The 17563-nt window shown below is 44.9% G+C and overlaps 1 protein-coding gene across 4 annotated transcripts in view; it reads left to right on the top strand.

Moving 5' to 3' along the window:
* The first annotated feature begins 4418 nt into the window (after positions 1-4418).
* The window catches only part of PLCL2 (phospholipase C like 2), a 108953-nt gene continuing 95808 nt past the window's right edge, over positions 4419-17563 (top strand). The window contains exons 1-2 of one of the 4 annotated variants that reach the window (XM_068152342.1): positions 4419-4732; positions 5495-6053. In XM_068152342.1, coding sequence (XP_068008443.1) covers positions 5730-6053 — 324 coding nt within the window. In that variant the 5' untranslated portion in view covers positions 4419-4732; positions 5495-5729. The remainder of the gene's footprint in view (positions 4733-5494; positions 6054-17563) is intronic. The other 3 variants (XR_010988988.1, XM_068152341.1, XM_068152340.1) reach the window with 3 other exon arrangements.

Below are 17563 nucleotides of genomic sequence, written 5' to 3'. Positions count from 1 at the left end.
GCCTTAACAAAGCCTGGTTTCCAGAAAGTTCTTCCTGTCTGCTCTTCTGAACTGCTCTTCAGTTCAAAAAATCTTAACCTTTTTTTTGCAGCATGCAAACAAAGACTCTCATTTTCAAAGCAACATGATTTAAGGCTATGTTGCAACTAAGTAACCTCACAGCACAATAGCCTGAAGAACAGACAGTTTGGAGAAGATCTTGATTTAGACAAACACTCCTCCTGGATTCAGTGGGGTATAGGGGAGGAGTTTATTTACTGTTAAGCTCTTACTAATCCTCAACCATTCATTTTAGCGGGCTGATGGTCAAACTAATTGCTGTGATAGGTGGAATAGAGAGCAAATGTTACTTAGGCTGGAATTAAAGGGATAAAATGGTTGACCTGCATGATTAAAAGAAAATATATATTAAATCTTCATACTTCCTGCTGTTCTAATGAACATTAAAAAAAATATAAACATGATTCATTTCAAATGCACAATGTTAACAAATGCTTTCCACTAAAACAAATCTGACAGCTCAGCCTGTGTTTGCCTACCTGTGTTTCTGCTGCCTGTAGTTCATATCCCCCCACTTGTACCTTCTGCCCTTTTTATGTGCATGCAGCACACCTGCATTTGAGAGATGCTGTACGCAACAATGCATTATTTACACATAAACCTTTTCTTTGCATTAATTGCAATTAGATTCCAACCCTAATGAGACTGCTTAAGCATGTATACTTAATTACAAACCAGTCCAATACACAAGTATGTGCAAGGTTGTGACCTCAACAATCAAGTCAGGAAATGAAATCATTACTGGAATTGTAGAGGTACTTATAACAATGAGTCTCAGATTTCAGACTTATAATAATGAGTCTCAGTGATTTCAGAGAAGCAACATTTGAATAAGACAATTGCTAATTAAAGTTTTGCATGCTTGCAGTAAAAAAGATATTGATGACATTAGCAATAAACTGGTATTTGGTTTATTCAAACTCTGGTCATTTAGACACTGCCTGTTTCTTGGCAGGTTTCTGCTGCCCGTACTATTTGAGTTAGAAAAGTTCAAGGGGTAATATTAGCTTAGCCGTAGAAACTCTGCTATTTAATAGGATTTTATGAAAACAGCTAATATAGTGCACATGACAGCGAGTTCTCACAGTTAAATATTGTCACAGAGGTGTCTTGATTCCATTCTAATCCTTATTTCATTTAAGAATTAAACAAATAGAGCCTGCTGAGGCCACTATTGAATAATGACAAGAAGAAAGTTTCTTCTTCTGTGATCTTCAAAACAGTTTTGTCAAAGGAAGTGTATGATTTATGGTAGTACAACACAAACTACTTCAGAAACCTGAGTGGCCCAACCTTGGTCACCATTCCTGGCACTTTGGTTTAGCAGAAATGCTTTGTTTTGTATATGGAAGTATTTTTCAATCGAATGCATTCAAAGTTCATCTGATAGAAAACAGAGTGGGGCAATGATAAATATCAGTGAATGGTCATCAGAAGAAATGTCAGATTCAGAGAATCAGTTACTAACTGCATCTTTCTAGCACAAGTTTTCTAGTTTGGTGCCTGATACCACACTTTAATCGGTAATTAAATGTCAATAATTAGAATAAGCATAATGCCAGGACTGTTGCATTGATTTGTGAGCAGGTGTCTTTAAGATGAGGTTCAGAAATTGTGCTGGTTCCTTTGTATTTAATCATGACTTTTACAGCCAAAAGCCTGACAATGTCTGCAGGTCTTGATATCATTCATCACAGAGCTGCCAAGGCTAAAGTTAAATGATTTCTTTTTCAGTGGTGTTATCTTGTTTCCATGCAGGTTGGACAGATAAGCAGTGCTGAAAAGGGAGGAGGTTTTTGTTCTGTGTTTTTATTCTGAGACAGGACTGATCAAATTTCACTAAAGGCCTTCAAACTGGTGTTTTAGTATCTGTGTCTTAAGCAGCAAAATGACAGAATGCACACATCTTCCTCACCGGTTTACTGGCAATGCTCTGTGACAGATGATTCCAATAACGTTTTGTACCTGTTGCGTGTAAATCTCCCCCTCCAGAAGATGATCCTAATGACAAAGTGCCTCCTGTAGGGATGGTTTATGATGTGCATGTCTCCAGATACAATACTGAATGTTGCTTTAATATTCAAGGCTGCCTTTTCTTGTTTAAATGGCAAGGCAATGTGTGCAGGCAAGAGATGTTCAGGTAAGGGAAAATGATGAAATTAGTGAATCTCTAGATAGTGGAAAACACAAAGTTGGGCTATTTCAGATCTTAAGTTTAATATTGGTGTGCCTCAGTGTTTACAGCCTACAACCTCCAAATGTCTAGGATATAATTGAAACTTGCTAATTCTTAATAGCTTGATTAAAATGGGGATCATATATTTGAGCGATGTACCAGTATCAGGTTCTCAATTTCCTTGATCTGCTAGAAAGAGAACTGAATAAGTAACATACTCCAGATAGATACATACTTTCCTCTAAGTTGGATCATACCTCATGGACTCTTTTTTCCTACAGTCACAAACACCATTGTCCAGACTTGTAGGCAGAATATTGCCTACAAGCCATGGACCTAGGATTAATGGTTTATTACATGTAATTATTATGGATCAGAAGTGCACCTATTCTATGGGAGTGCCATGGCACTTCCATGACACAAAACCCAATGGGTTCCTGTATCTTAGTTACTAGACCTCTCAACTCAAAGGTGAGTTGTTTGATCCTTTCCTTGCTATCAGGAGACTTATTTAATAACACCCATGAGCAGATTGCTGTAAACTGTTCACTCCCTGTCTTCTTTCTGCCACTGTGTCTCTTGGCTTCCTTTTGATAGTGTGACATAGCCTCCTGTGGAAAATGTCCTCACTATAACCAGTGAGTGTTGGTGGCTGTCTAATGGCAGTGGAGACATGGATGTGACCCCCCTCAGGAAGAAAGAGGAATGAAGTAACAGCTTTCATGCTCCAAGCCATCTAATCACTAAATATGACCAGATGAAGGCATCACCCCTGCAGCTGTCAGTGCTTTGGAGCAAGCTGCCCCTTGGTGCTCTGAAGAAGATGGAAGCACCTTCCCTTTGGAGACAGATCAAGGCAATGGGACATGAGCGGATAGAGGCACCGCTCTGCAGTGCGTGGTAAGGCCCTGGAGCATGGGACTGAAAACGTGCTCTTCACTGCAGTGTTTCCACTGTGGGACTCTGTACAAGCACAGCACAGGAGAATATTTAAGTTGACTTACTCTACACATCCATGATAGGTGTCTGATCTCTCGTGCCAAGGCTCTTGATACAGTCAACAATCTCCGTAGGACAACTGGGGGAACCTAAATTAATAGTGCTTTTGGTTGACTCTAATCTGAGTCCAGCTCCTGTATTGAGCACTGTAGCCAAATGCCAAAGGTCATTTGGTGTGGGCTTCTCAGGTGTCTCTTTGCTCAGTGTTGACTCTTTGCACTCCTATTTCTGCCATTCCTAATTTTGCCCATGCTCTCAACATTGCACCTCCCTGCTTGACTCAACCTCTGAATTTCAAGCAGAAGGGCCAAGTGCCTCAGCTGGGGCACTCCATTTCCCTTTTTTCAACTTAATCTTGAAGTACCAAGCTCTTGCAATGCGCAGCCATGTCGAGAGAGAAAAATAAACGTGTCTCTGAATTAGCCTTCATATGCGAAGTGGATCATGTTTGCCTCAGCATACATAGCCAAGTACGTGTGGGGGAATGCCAGGGGCACACCATTTGTGCCTGCTTTATGGACACGCTTCTTAAGGTAACTGTCGAGTTGCAGTTTTCAAATCTTTTCATATTCCAGCACTCCATTCCATTCTTTCCTTTATTAATGAGTGGATCTAATTAGACCCGTCAGCTCCCGCCTGCTGGGAGGTCCGGAGAAGCCCCGGCGGCAGGGCGATGCCACCTCACCTTGGTGGCGCCGCCAGTTGAGGGTCACCTCACGGCACACAGGACCAGCCGTGGGCCCGCTGCTCCCCCTCACGCCCTTCCTCCCTGTCCTAGCGCACCCCGTCCCGCACTGCGGCCGATGGGGCAGGGTGGGTGACAGACACTGGACCCCGACGGGCGGGGGCAGGAAGGCATGCCAGGAACCGCTGTCCGGTGAGAGCCGCGCTGCGCGCCCCCCCCCCCGGGATGGAGAGCAGCAGGCGATACAGCTGGGCGGGAAAGCAGGGGCCCGGGAGCGGATATTTTTGTGTCAGGCAGGAGCGTCTGCGCAGGGAAGGAGCGTGCGGAGGTATCCGCCGATAACCCCAGGGCGAGGGAAGCGGGGGACGGGCGGGCGCGGGTCCTGCCCTCTGGCGGAGCTCCCCCGAGCTGCCGGAGAGGGGTGCTAGCGGCGGGGCCGCCCAATCCGCGCGGGGCCGGCCCCTGTGATTGGCAGCGGCGGGCGGAGGGTGGGGGCGAGCCCGTCTGGCTTACTCTGCCTTCGCGGATAGTTTCCCAGCGGGGGCGGCCGGGGTTGGCTCTGCCCTCGGCGCTCCCGGCATTTCCCCCCTCGGGGCTGTTGCCGAGCATTGAGCCGGGGGAGGCGGCGGCGACGGTACAGGCAGCAGTAGAAGAGAGCGAGGGAAGCGGCCACATGAATCAGTTTCTCTCTGTATCCGGCTCCGGGCAGAGGCGGCAACCATAACGGGGAGGAAGGGAGAGGGGAGAAAAGCGGCTACTGCAGCAGCGGCGGCAGCAGGGGGCCTCCCTCCCCTTGCCACCTTGCCAGCGAGGTGGGTAGCGGGGGCGCAGCGTGCGGGAGGGAGCCGGCTGCGGGGAGGAGGCACGGCGTGTAGCGGCTCGGGAGGGCGGAGAGCGCAGTTGCCCGGGCCGCGGCTGTAGCCGCTGTGAGGCTGCTGGATGTCGGCAGGCAGCGGGGAGAAGAGAAAAGTTGCCCATGGCGCCTGGGAGGATGCCCCACGGGGCGGCTCTGGCGTTGCTCGTGTTCCGCCGCTTATCGCCGTCGCGCGTGGCCGGAGAGGGGCCGCGGCGGGGCGTCCCTGCTGCGCGTGGGACGGGCTTTACCCCGGGCTGGGGCCTGAGGGTTTGGGGCGTGTTGTTCTTCAAGTTCTCTTTTCGTTCCCGCTTCGCTGCTCTGCGATTGTGGGTTTCACCGTACGGGTGAAAATACCGCCATCAGCGTCTGTCTTGTTTTCCTGGATGAGCAGCCCCAGCAGCGCAGTTCTGGTTCCCCTCAGACCTCTACCCGCTCCCTCCCTCCCAGCCTTAGCGGGCAGTGGTCGGCGCGGGTCGACTGCTTTCCCCCGCGGCGCGGCTGCGCTCCCTGCGCGCATCGTTCCCGCCGGGCGCTGACTGCTGCGCTCCGCTGCTTCCAGACCCGCCGGGTCGCGCGTGTGCTTCGCGGAACCCTCGCGCGGCCCCTCCCCTCCCACGCGCGCCCGCGTGTGTGCGCGCAGGGGACCGCGGCGTGGGGTAAGGCTCCCCCCGCCCCGCGTGGGGCAGGCGCTCACGCTTCGTGTTTTCGCCTTCCCCAGGTGCCGAAGGACTGGTGCTCGGCGAGACGCCACCGAGACGCTTGTCCCCCCTCCTCCTGGAGCTACGCGGCCTCGGCTGCCGAATGTGCAGAGCGGAGAGACTTTGGCTCAAAATCCCCCGCTCATAGACACAGAAAGCGGAAGAGGAGCCACCGCCGAGCAGCTGCAGGAGGGGAGGGGGACGGCAACGGCAACGGCAACGGCAACATTGTTTCTGCTGTAGTCGGGGAGGCTGATGGCGGAGTTTGGCAGCGGTGGCGGCACCGGCGGCGGGGGGCTCCCGTCCTCTCAGGGGCCGGTCCAAGGGAAGGTGGCCTTCAAGGCAGGAGATGGGGAAGGAGGAGGAGGAGGAGGAGGTGGCGGCGGCGGCGGGAGATCCCGCTTCGATAGTGCGGGCAGCCGGGTCTCCAACGGGGACTGTGCTCTAGCGGGAGCTGGTGAGGAGCCGGGATCAGCTCCTCCTGCAAGCCCGGAGAGCAGCAGCAAAGAGAAAGGATTTTCCACCAGTCAACAACGAGAAGGCAAACCCGGCATCCCCCGGAGGAGCAGCATAATTAAGGTAAGAGCAGTTGCTCCTCCCCATCGGGTCTCGGCTTTCTCTGTGACACAGGCAGGGAGATGCGGGCAGTAGATTTGGCTATCAGAGCCGTGGCTCTAGGTGAAAGGATAGGCTGCTTTTATTTTTGAATCCCAGTGGTGAGGAGACTTGCTTTGTCCTTTGTCAGAAGTGGACAGCAGTGAGGGGATGGCTTGGTACCCGTCCATGCTTGGGGATTGGAGGGTGTCATGTTTTGAGGTTTATTAAAATACAAGGCTCTAACTCCTGTTGGGGAATAGGAGAGGAACTAGCTGGTTTGTAAAAAGACAACATGGGCAGCAGCCTGGCAGGGAAAGACATGGATTACACAGTATCCTTGTTATTTGGGATGCACCTGTGCAGAGCAATTTTGTGGCTCCATTGGCTTGTGAGTGTGACAGGCACACAGCAGGTGATGAGGGATTCGGTATCTCATTGGGCTGGGGGTGGGAGAAGGTAGAATAGGGAGCATTCTTCTTGTTAAAAGTGACAGCTCGTTTAATAGCAGGCTGTGTTGTATTTCACCTCTAGAAACATCTTTATTTATAGTTAGATCTGCATATTCTGAATGCCAGTGTTCCAGCTTGAGAAGTAGGGAAAGCGTGAACGGTAGAATGTAGATTGAGGTAAAAGGAATGGAAGTGGGTTTTGAATACAACTACTTATACAAATACTGTCATTCTCTTAACAAAAAAAACCCAAAATCATGATACCTGAGAGATGACACTTGATCTTGGGTTAGTTTTCCCAGATCCAGTGAAAAGGTTGCAAAAACAATGAAAATATTTCCCTGGTACAATGGTTGTTCTAGATGTAAAATGGAGCACAACTTCAAGTACTTAAGAGCTGAGTTTAATCAAGATCAGCTAGATCAAAATCAGATTAGATTTGGTGTCTGTTTAGATGCTTATTGCTTCCAAAATCAACTGTGGTGAGTTGACCCTGGCTGGATGCCAGGTACCCACCCACCAAAGCCACTCTAGCACTCACCCCTCTCAATTGGACAGAGGAGAGGAAAGAAAAAGAAAGGGTCATGAGTGGACATAAGGACAGGGAGACCACTCAGCAATTACTATCACAGGCAAAACCAGGCATGATTTGGGGAATTTAGATTAATTTATAACCAATCACACTAGAGTAGGATAATGAGAAATAAACCCAAATCTTAAAAACACCTCCTCCCATCCCCTCCACTTCTTCCCAGGCTTAGCTTTAATCCCACGTTTCTCTTCCTCCCACAGTGGCACGGGGGGATGAGGAATGGGGATTATAGTCAGTTCATTACATGCTGTTTCTGCTGCTTGTTCCTCCTCAGGGGGAGGACTTCTCACACTTTTACTCTGTTCCAGTATGATGTCACTCCAATGGGAGGCAGCTCTTCATGAACTTGCCCAGTATGAGTCCTTCCCACAGGTTCCAGTTCTTCACAAACTGCTATGTACATTTTATTACATGTGGGTCCCTTTCACAGGGTGCTGCACTCTTTCAGGAGCAGTCTGCTCCAGCATGGGTCCCCTGTGGGGTCATGAGTCCTGCCAGAAAACCTGTTCCAGTGTGGGCTCCTCTCTCCATGGGATCACGGGCTCTGCCATGAGCTTGCTCCAGTGTGGGCTTCCCATGGGGTCACAGCCTCTTTCAGGCATCTACCTGTGTTGGCGTAGGATGCCTCATGTGTTGCAGGTGGATGCCTGCCACACCATTAATCTCCACAGACCACAGGGGATTCTTTACTCTGGCACTTTGGCACCTCCTCCCTCTCCTTCTTCACTGACCTTGGTGTGTGCAGAGTCATTTCTGTCATGTATTCTCCTTCCTCGTTCTCTGGCTGCTCTTTTTGCAACAGTTTTTCCCCACTTCTTAAATCCGTTCTGACAGAGGTGCTACCAGCATTGCTGATGGGCTCAGCCTTGGCTACTGGTGGGTCTATCTTGGAGCCAGCTGGCATTGGCTCGATTGGACATAAGGGAAGCTTCTAGCAGCTTCTCACAGAAGCCACTCCTGTAGCGCCCCTGCTACCAAAATCTTCCCACACAAACCAAACATGTTCCACTCCTTGCCTCTGTGAATCATGTATTTAAAAGTTATTAAGATCCACATTCATCACACAGTCTTTGCAAATCTCTGTCACATCAACCACCACCACCAAATATCAAAATAACATCCCAACACTGAGCTGAAGCAGACAATTTCCACACAGAGTCCAGCCCCTCATACCTTCACCACAATTAGAACAACACAAATTGCCCAGGATCGTTCTGCACTCGTAACATTGTTCAGTCCTGTCATAGGGTTGCTATTCTCTTGGCTGAAGGATAGAAAAAACAGCTGTGGAAATTCAGTAGTGTATCTCAAGTTGTGTTAACTGTCTCCTGAACCTTGCTGTAAAAACCATGGGGGGAGCAAAGACAGCGGTGGAACCCATTTGAGAGCCTGCACCCACCCTTCCTGTTCAGGCAGTGATGCTGGGCGTGTACGTTTATGTGTGTGTGTGTGTGTTAAAGAAATTATAACAATAGATAAGGGGCAACTGAGCCTGCTGTTGGAATAACCTAATATTTACTGCATTTGCCAGTGATTTATTTACAGGTCTGCTATTTTCCAAAACCCCTTTAGGTTTTTCCGTGGTAGCCCAAGAAAGATACTGGCATTGTTTGCAGTATGTATCATGCCATCATGATACTTCGTAGCGTGGGGTTTGATTGTAGGGCAATCTCCTGCCTTTCTGGTGACCAAACAAGGATTAAAATACCTAGGGACTGGTGATATATTAATGCCAGGAAGCATGAGATAACAAAGTAATGTTTTTGGATTCCATTTCATGAATCCTGAACTCAAGGCTCTTGGTTTCTACAGAAATCACAGCGCTTTGGAATATCAAATTATTCACCTTTCAGTCCTTGTTATTACTGATGAATACAAAAGTGAACAGGGATCTTTTTAGATGCTAAGAATTGATTGCTGCAGCTTTGTGGTGGTGTTTGAATAACTATGACCTGAGTGACAATATACATAAGCAAATAAATAAACCAATCTGAAAACAGTGCCTTAAAAGTTTTGTGGTCCACGTTTATTTTAGGTACGATTTAAGTAGACAGGGCATACCTCAGCACTTCACAGCTGGTTTGAACCTGGTTGCTTAGTTTTCTGTATGAAACTTGTTGGAAAATCTGGCATGAGTAGTGAACTTTAACATACTCCTTCTTGTCTGCTCTTGCAGAAATAAAAAAAGTCTGTGAAACAGAGTGGAAAATGCTTGGAAAACATTTCTGGAGCTTTATTAACTCCTATCAGAGACTGCTTACATAATCTGTGGAGTAACCACGGCAAACAAATCTGTCCCATGCAGATGCAGATTTCATACCTTCATGCAAAACATGATGCTGCTGATCTGTGAAATGCCTGCTTACGGAGTTCCTAGTGCTTTGTCTTAATGCTTTCCCTTGCTGATCACTGTGTAGCCCTTTGAGTAACAAACAGAAAATTGACACTAGAATAATGAAGTTGAATTCTTTCGAACCACATGTTTGTGCAAGAAAATTGGGAGCACAGCAATGCATTTTCTTTTGGTTTTACCCTGTGCTTCCATTAGTTGTCCATTTTCAGAGCTCTCCTCCGAGCAGCTGCTGCCTTTTTTCCTTCCTTTGACTTTCTTACTCGCAGTCTCTGTTTGTTTGGGTTGTTTTTCCTCCTTCCCTCACCCCCCACTGCTGCCATATTTTCTCCTTTCTATTTTTATCTATTTTGTGTACCTGCCTGATTTTGAGTTTTTTGTTTGGTTTTTTTCCCCTCTCCTCTTTGGTACAGGGTGATACACTCTTTGAGGCTGATGTGTCATCTAGGATGATGACAGGTGGTAGGACTGCTGTTACTGGAAAAACTGATATGATCTTCATACCACGGTTGTTTACTTAACCTTTCACTCTCATATATAAGCTGCATTTAAGCTTAAAAGTGTTGAAGATTTTGTACCCTTCTTTTGTATCAATTTTTCCAGCCCAGTCTGTTTCACTGCTTTACCTTTGAATCAAACTTGAGGGCTAAAGAGAGCCTACCTGTGTTCATAGAGACATTTTCACTTTCTTTATCTTACCCTGTAAGAGTCTGATGTTTTCAGAGGTGATAGTGAGGACACATTGTGCATTCATAGGATTTAGGCTATCCAGATCCCTGATTTCTGAACTACTTTAGCATATCACTCATTTCCATGTTGTGATTCTTTCTTGTTTTGGTCACTATTTTATTTCTCCAGAATACCTTCCTTGGTGCAACTGCCTATGGTCTCCTGCAATATAATTTCTTACAATAGTTCCTATACTATTCTGTAAAATGAATTTACAGTGAGTCCATCTTGTAATTTGAAAGGCATTGAAAGGCATTTAAGCATCCTTAGCATCCTGAGCTTCTTTTGGCTCCTCTGAGAGTTGGGAGTGAGCTTGCTTTATTTTTGTGAGTTTCCTCTGCATTTGTTTCTTACAGAGACTTTGAGGTAGTTGGAGTTTGAGAATCTTTAAGGCAGTGGTGGTGTGTGTTTCCTCAGAACTGCTTGCTTCCAGGAGTCTCCAGTGAATGCTTTAAGGAGCCTAAGTTTTATTGAACCATAGACCTAAATAAAAAAGAGACAGAACAAGTTGGATAAGCGTCTTTATTAGGAGATGTGCTGCAGTAACAAAATGAGAAGAGATCTGCTTAGGAGATCTGCTTAGGAGAGGCTGCAGCTATTTAGAAAGATGGCAAAATAATAAATGGAGAAAGGTGGTTTGAAGGCATTCTGTGAGCAGGAACATTCTTATCAACATGTGTCTGGAAGCAAAGTGCATGGGTTTTTCTTCCCCCCCCCCCTCCCCCGCATATGTTAGTACTGATCTCAGTGTCAATAACTTCTTGGCTGGCAACTTAAACAGATCTGTGTCTGCTTTTGTTTTTTGTTTCTTCCCCCCCCCCTCCCCCGAGTATAAACCCAAGCTTTCCTTTTGTAAAGTCATACACTTGCTGAGCCTTGGCAGCTCCTGAGTTCCATGGTCTGTGAGGAGAGAGGAACCAAATTTAGCAGGTAGATATTCTAGGGTATAATTTTCAGTAGAGCTTTTCCTTTTGAAACTAAACGTTGTTCTATGTATGTCTTTCTGCAGCTAGGGAGTTCTAAGCATATGCATCAAGATCTTTTCTCTTATTAAAATGCCAGCAGATGTCATTATCCTGTTCAATTTCCTATGATTTCTAGTTCATACTGTATGGCTGTTTGCATCAGGTGTACAAAATGTGACATATGGATAATGCTCTGCAATATTTTCTGCTGCCATTCTGCATTCATGGTAAACTCTACAGTGGTATTTCCAGTAGCTCTTAAGTTCTGTGCAATCCCAAATTACCTTAGCCACAATGGCATGATGGCAAGGCTTTAAGCAGACCCAGGAGCAGAGCCTACAAACACATTCAGCTTCCATCTGAAAGGATATAAAGGAGTTAGGTTACTGGAATCAAAGTATATACAATTACCTTATTTCAAGTAATTTTTCATACTGCAAAGAAACCTGTGCAGTGATGCTATTATTACATGTCATGTATGCATATATGCCCAAGCAGCTTTGTAATGTGCCCCACGTTTTCAGTTAAGCTTGGTTTAGGAGTCATAGGCAGGAAGGTACTAAGGCTCCTTCAGGTCAAAGAAACCAGCCGTATAGAGGAGAGAAGGAGAAAACTAGAATGTACTTGCTTTCTCCACACCCTTTGGAAACAAAATGCTACAAATACCAGCTGAATTACTCCTAGTTAGGGAAGCTCTGTGTGGAAGAAAAGCATCAGTGTCCCAACAATAGAAGGCACTTTGCTCAGGGCACATGTACACTAAAATTGACACCAGAAAAGAAGCGTGTGTTTAGTCGTTGAGCTACTCCTGTGTCTTACCTTGGGCAGGCTTTCAACTAGACAAATCAAAGCATGGCTTTTTCTGAGGAGCTGTTGCTGTGTCTGGGTTTGTTTTATTTGTTTCTTAGTTTCTTCTCATTGATCTGTTGTAGATTTGTCTTATCTCTGTGGTTTGTCAGACGGTGTAAGAGATCCGAGTGGACAACTACAGCTCTGTAAATTGCAGAACTTTTAGAGGGTATTTTCTTTGATTTGTCAGACTAAGATAGACTATGAGGGGTGACCAACACCTAGCAGTATTTGTAGTCTTCCTTCTTCATCCTCTACTGCTTACTGGTTTCCTATTTTTTTTAATATAATCTATGTTTTAAAACAAAACAATAGAATAGAATAGAATAGACCAGGTTGGAAGAGACCTTCAAGATCATTGTGTCCAACCTATCATCCAACACCACCTAATCAACTAACCCATGGCACCAAGCACCCTATCAAGTCTCCTCCTGAACACCTCCAGTGATGGTGACTCCACCACCTCCTCAAGCAGCCCATTCCAATGGGCAATCACTCTCTCTGTGTAGAACTTCTTCCTATGATTAAGATGATACAGTACTTCCTCCTATGATTAATGATTAAGATGATACTGTAGTGCTCCCTCAATTGTATTTTCTGTCAAGCAAAAGCTGTATGCCTTAGGTATTTGCATATAGTGTCATATATATGTGTGCATGATACATATATAACAGGCAGTTAATGGTGACACTGGAAAGAGATACGTCACAGCCACTGAGTGGGTATGTTGTGGGTTGCATTTGGTATATGTTTTTATTTGCATGAATGCTTTCTGTAGGCAGCAGTCATCAAAATTTTGTTTGGATGTTTGTGAAGGAACACAATTTTTAGAAAAGGTGTTTGTAGAAGTACAGAGGGATCCTCACTGTGCCCAAGTTCAGCATGTAATTTAGTTAGCTTATGTACTATAGACCATGAAGAGAGAGTATTTTTCTTCAGAAGATGACTTGGAGCAGGCACATAATTTGGATGAATTTAGCTTCTCTGATTTCTGTTCTGGAAGAGCTTATATATCTATTTCTGTTGACTGAAAGAAGAGCTTGGCCAGCGTGAATAATAGCAACTCCTTCATCCCCACCACCCCCAGATCCTTAGAATAGCCACAAAACATATTCAGTCTGTTCAGCTGTGAGAAATCAATTAGTGGAATTGAAAAAAATCATTATGAATACCTGATGAGATTTTTTTTTCCATGCCTACTATCAGGGTTGATCGAAGATATGACTGTTAGACTTCTTTTGAACTAGGAATTAGAGCTGGTCTCACTGGTCTCCTACCTGTGGCTCACAGGTAATGCATTGCTCCCATGTTTCAGCTGCATTCATGGAGGGTTGAGAATAGAATAGACTAGAATAGAATAGACTAGACTAGAATAGAATAGAATAGATCAGGCTGGAAGAGACCTTCAAGATCATCACGTCCAACCTATCATCCAACACCACCTAATCAACTAAACCATGAAACCAAGCACCCCATCAAGTCTCCTCCTAAACACCTCCAGTGATGGTGACTCCACCACCTCCTCAGGCAGCCCATTCAGAAACTCAGACTGAGAGAACAAATTAATTACATAATTTCCAAGCCTTTGCCTGTCCATGGGTGATAATGATGTTGATCTTTGTATTATTTCCACTGACTGTTAAAAAATCCCCAATCTCTTCATTGAAACCGGTTGTATGCCTATCTTTAAGGGCCAAATTAAGTTAGAACACATATTGTAATAATAGACCATTGATTCTAAAATACTTACCTTTCCACACAAATGTAGGATTGTGTTCAAGATTCAGAAATCTAAGTATAAATAGGGTAGTAGGTAGCTTTAGGAGGAAGAAAGGTGCATAAGAATTTATGTTTAATGTACATGGAGAAGAGAAAAATATGGTAAAAAGCAACAGCATCTGTGTATTGAAGAATGTTTAACAATAGGGCTGGAAGAGACCTCCAGAGGTCAGTCTACTCTGCTCCACTGCTCTGCTGCAGGATCAACTGTTAATAAAGTTCAGTATGATGCTCTTTGTCTTTTAATCACCTTTTGTTTGTGATCGTTCTATGCAGGACTGCAGACTGATTATTCCTCTTTTTATATGGGCATAAGCAATCACCTGCACAGAGTTTAATAGCTTGTACTTGTCCCACTGACTGCATTTTAATTATTCCAGATCCTATCTTACAATTTGTCAGTTTCTCTCTGATTTTAACCTACCTTCTAATATGCATGCAGCTCTTCCACCTTCAGATGAACAGCCAGTTTTAACTGTGCCCTCATTTCCATCATGCAATGGTACATGCTATTTTTTTGGGGTCAAATGATTGTTGTTTATGGCCTTTAAATGTGTTTGAATTCTATACTCCATGGCTAAAATAAGAATCAATTATTTTCTGTTCTGTACTGCCTGCAAACTGGGCAATATGATGCTGCAGAATCTAGTTTAGAAAGGCAATCTATGATTAAATGTCTCCATCTAAATATATAAAAATAATGGACAGTAAGTACAATGTGTAATATATACTTAGTAGATGTTAGGTTATCAGTTGGATCTGATCTTAAAGCTCCTTTTCAACCTAAATGATTCTGTGAATCAGTGACACGTTGGCATAAAAAGGGCTGCTTTGAAAGGGGTTGGTTTGCTTGTCTTGAAGGAGAGTAAGTACCAAATGTGTGTTGTGTGTTTATAAAGACTGGCCTTGTTTTCCAGTTGATTTTCACACCTGGCATGCCTTTGAAATATGGGGTAGTGCCATCACTGTACTTAGTTCTCCCTGTTTTAGGAGATCTAGGCTGCCCAGAGGGGTTGTGGAGTCTCCTATGGAGACGTTCAAAACCCAACTGGATGTGTTCCTGTGTGACCTATGCTAGCTGATCCTACTCTGGCAGGGGGTTTGAACTGGATGATCTTTCAGGGTTTGAACTGGATGATCTTTTGAGGTCCCTTCCAACCCCTAATATTCTGTGATTACATATGGAGTGATCCTTTGGAAGGATATGTTGCCCATCCTCTGGATTGCAGTACATCTCCTAATTCCTGCCAAACTGTTGTCTTGTCAACAACTGTTAGTACAGACTCATTTGACCCTTGCCTCTGAAGAGGAGCATGCTTGAGTTCATCCACCTTTTCCTTCCTTGCAAAACATCAGTGTTCAAGACAGAAGAGAGTGTAAATACAGCATGTGACTGGAAATCAGCAGTACTGAGGCTCACCGTGTTAATCGGTGCAGCCTTAGGAAAGTTAAACAGATGTGATTCATTTCTACCATTTCCTAGGATCCTTTTGAATGTCATTTGACCCTTTGGAATAAGTACTAAAATACCCCTGAGTGCTTCAGATAGTATGCTGTGCTCAGGGATCATTTCAGACACCAGACATTCATGCTCTGGAAATTGTAGTACATAGCTCGCAAGGGCACGGGGACAGGAAGTGCCTCTATGCAGACAGACAAACCCCTTTTCAGAACAGTGGCTGAGAGGGTTATACAATGAAAGATAGAAGATAACAAGATACTAAGTTGGATTTACAAATGTACTGTAAAAAAAATGAATAAACTTATTTGTGGCTTTTATTTTGGTGGAAATAACAGGTACCTTACAAACACAGGTGAATGATGTTCTGCATGTTAGTGCCAGGCCTGCCCTAATGCCTTTACTAAAATTGCTTAAAATGGTTCGATATTTCCTGTAAATTATGAAGGAATCAGTTCTGCAGAAGAAAAAGAGCTGCTGCTCTTTTGTTAGAGAGCACTTTCACAGAATTTTCAAAGTTCTTTTTATGGCTGAGCTCTTCTGTAATTAGAGCTTATTTTTTATCTTCCCTGCTCTGGCAGGGCAGTTGGACTGGGTGATTTTTTTGAGGTCCCTTCCAGCCCCTGGCATTCTGTCTTCTTTCCAGCATTATTATTTTGCCCTCACTAAAAAAAGCATGCTTTGATGAGTTAGCATCCACATATGTGAACATATGTCCATCCTTTACTGTTCTTTTTAGTATAGGGTAGGAGAGGAAGAATGACTGTGAAATTCTGGAACAGCAGATTGGTCTGCATGGGTTTTGTTTCTAGAAGCATATCTTGTGATGGAAAAATCTAGGATCCTATATGTATGGGGTCAGAGTGGCTGGAGAGCGGCCAGGCAGAGAGGGACCTGGGGGTACTGGTTGATGGTAGGCTGAACATGAGCCTGCAGTGTGCCCAGGCAGCCAAGGCAGCCAATGGCATCCTGGCCTGCATCAGGAACAGTGTGGCCAGCAGGAGCAGGGAGGTCATTCTGCCCCTGTACACTGCACTGGTTAGGCCACACCTTGAGTCCTGTGGCCAGTTCTGGGCCCCTCAGTTTAGGAAGGAGGTTGACTTGCTGGAACAAGTCCAGAAAAGGGCAACGAAGTTGGTGAGGGGCTTGGAACACAGCCCTGTGAGGAGAGACTGAGGGAGCTGGGGTTGCTTAGCCTGGAGAAGAGTAGACTCAGGGGTGACCTTATTGCTGTCTCCAACTCCCTGAAGGGAGGTTGTAGACAGGCAGAGGTTGGTCTCTTCTCCCAGGCAACCAGCACCAGAACAAGAGGACAGTCTCAGGCTGCACCAGGCAGGGGAGGTTTAGGCTGGATGTTAGGAAGAAGTTCTATACAGAAAGAGTGATTGCCCATTGGAATGGGCTGCCTGGGGAGGTGGTGGAGTCACCATCACTGGAGGTGTTCAGGAGGAGACTTGATGGGGTACTTGGTGCCATGGGTTAGTTGTTTAGGTGGTGTTGGATTGGTTGATGGGCTGGACATGATGATCTTGAAGGTCTCTTCCAACCTGGTCTGGTCTAGTCTAGTCTAGTCTAGTCTATTCTATTCCTACCTTCTGATGACAGAAGTGTTTGACATTGCCTGTCTTAACTGCATTCCTGAAAGTGTAAATTATTAAATCAAAAAGTAATTTCATTGCTTAATTCTTTGTATTATTGAAGTGTAATTTGGACAAAAAGGGCAGGGATTCAGCTCACTGTTGAAGATTTTGTTTTGATTGTTTTCTTCCTGTGAGTTATTGTTGGTGGTTTTCGGGTAGGCAGCTGTCCATTGAGTGAGGCAGCTCCTGGTTAAAAACAAAAGGCAGCACAGCAACTTCATATACTCCATATAGTCTACCATGCTTTTTGCTTTAGTAAGTTAGAAGCAGAGTGAATGTCATTCTCCACATAGTGTAGAAAAAGTTAGTTGCTGAGTTGCTGAATAATACTCACATTGATTGCAATATTTATGTGTTTACAAATACATACATTTTTGCAACATAAGGCAGGAGAGCCTCAGTAATAGTTGGAAATAAATTGCTTCAGGAAATAGCTTGAATCAACTGAAATGTATTTTGCCATTTACAGAAAATGGTCATTAAATCAGGTTGATTTTTGTTGTTGTTGCTGGTTTTTTTTTTCAGATAGTTGCAAATGGCAATGACTAACATTTATGTGAAATTAAAATGTATTTAGTCATGGCACATTACTGAGACGCAGTGGAGGAAACTAGAGCACACAGTTGAGTTTGGATCGTGTCTCTCTTGCCTTCAGAGAACTCCTAAGAGCATTTTATGGC

This window comes from Melanerpes formicivorus, unplaced genomic scaffold (genome assembly GCF_026170545.1).
Source record: "Melanerpes formicivorus ecotype bairdi unplaced genomic scaffold, bMelFor1.0.p_v2 SCAF_23, whole genome shotgun sequence".
Taxonomy (NCBI): Eukaryota; Metazoa; Chordata; class Aves; order Piciformes; family Picidae; genus Melanerpes; species Melanerpes formicivorus.
This window is presented reverse-complemented; position numbering and strand designations above follow the sequence as displayed.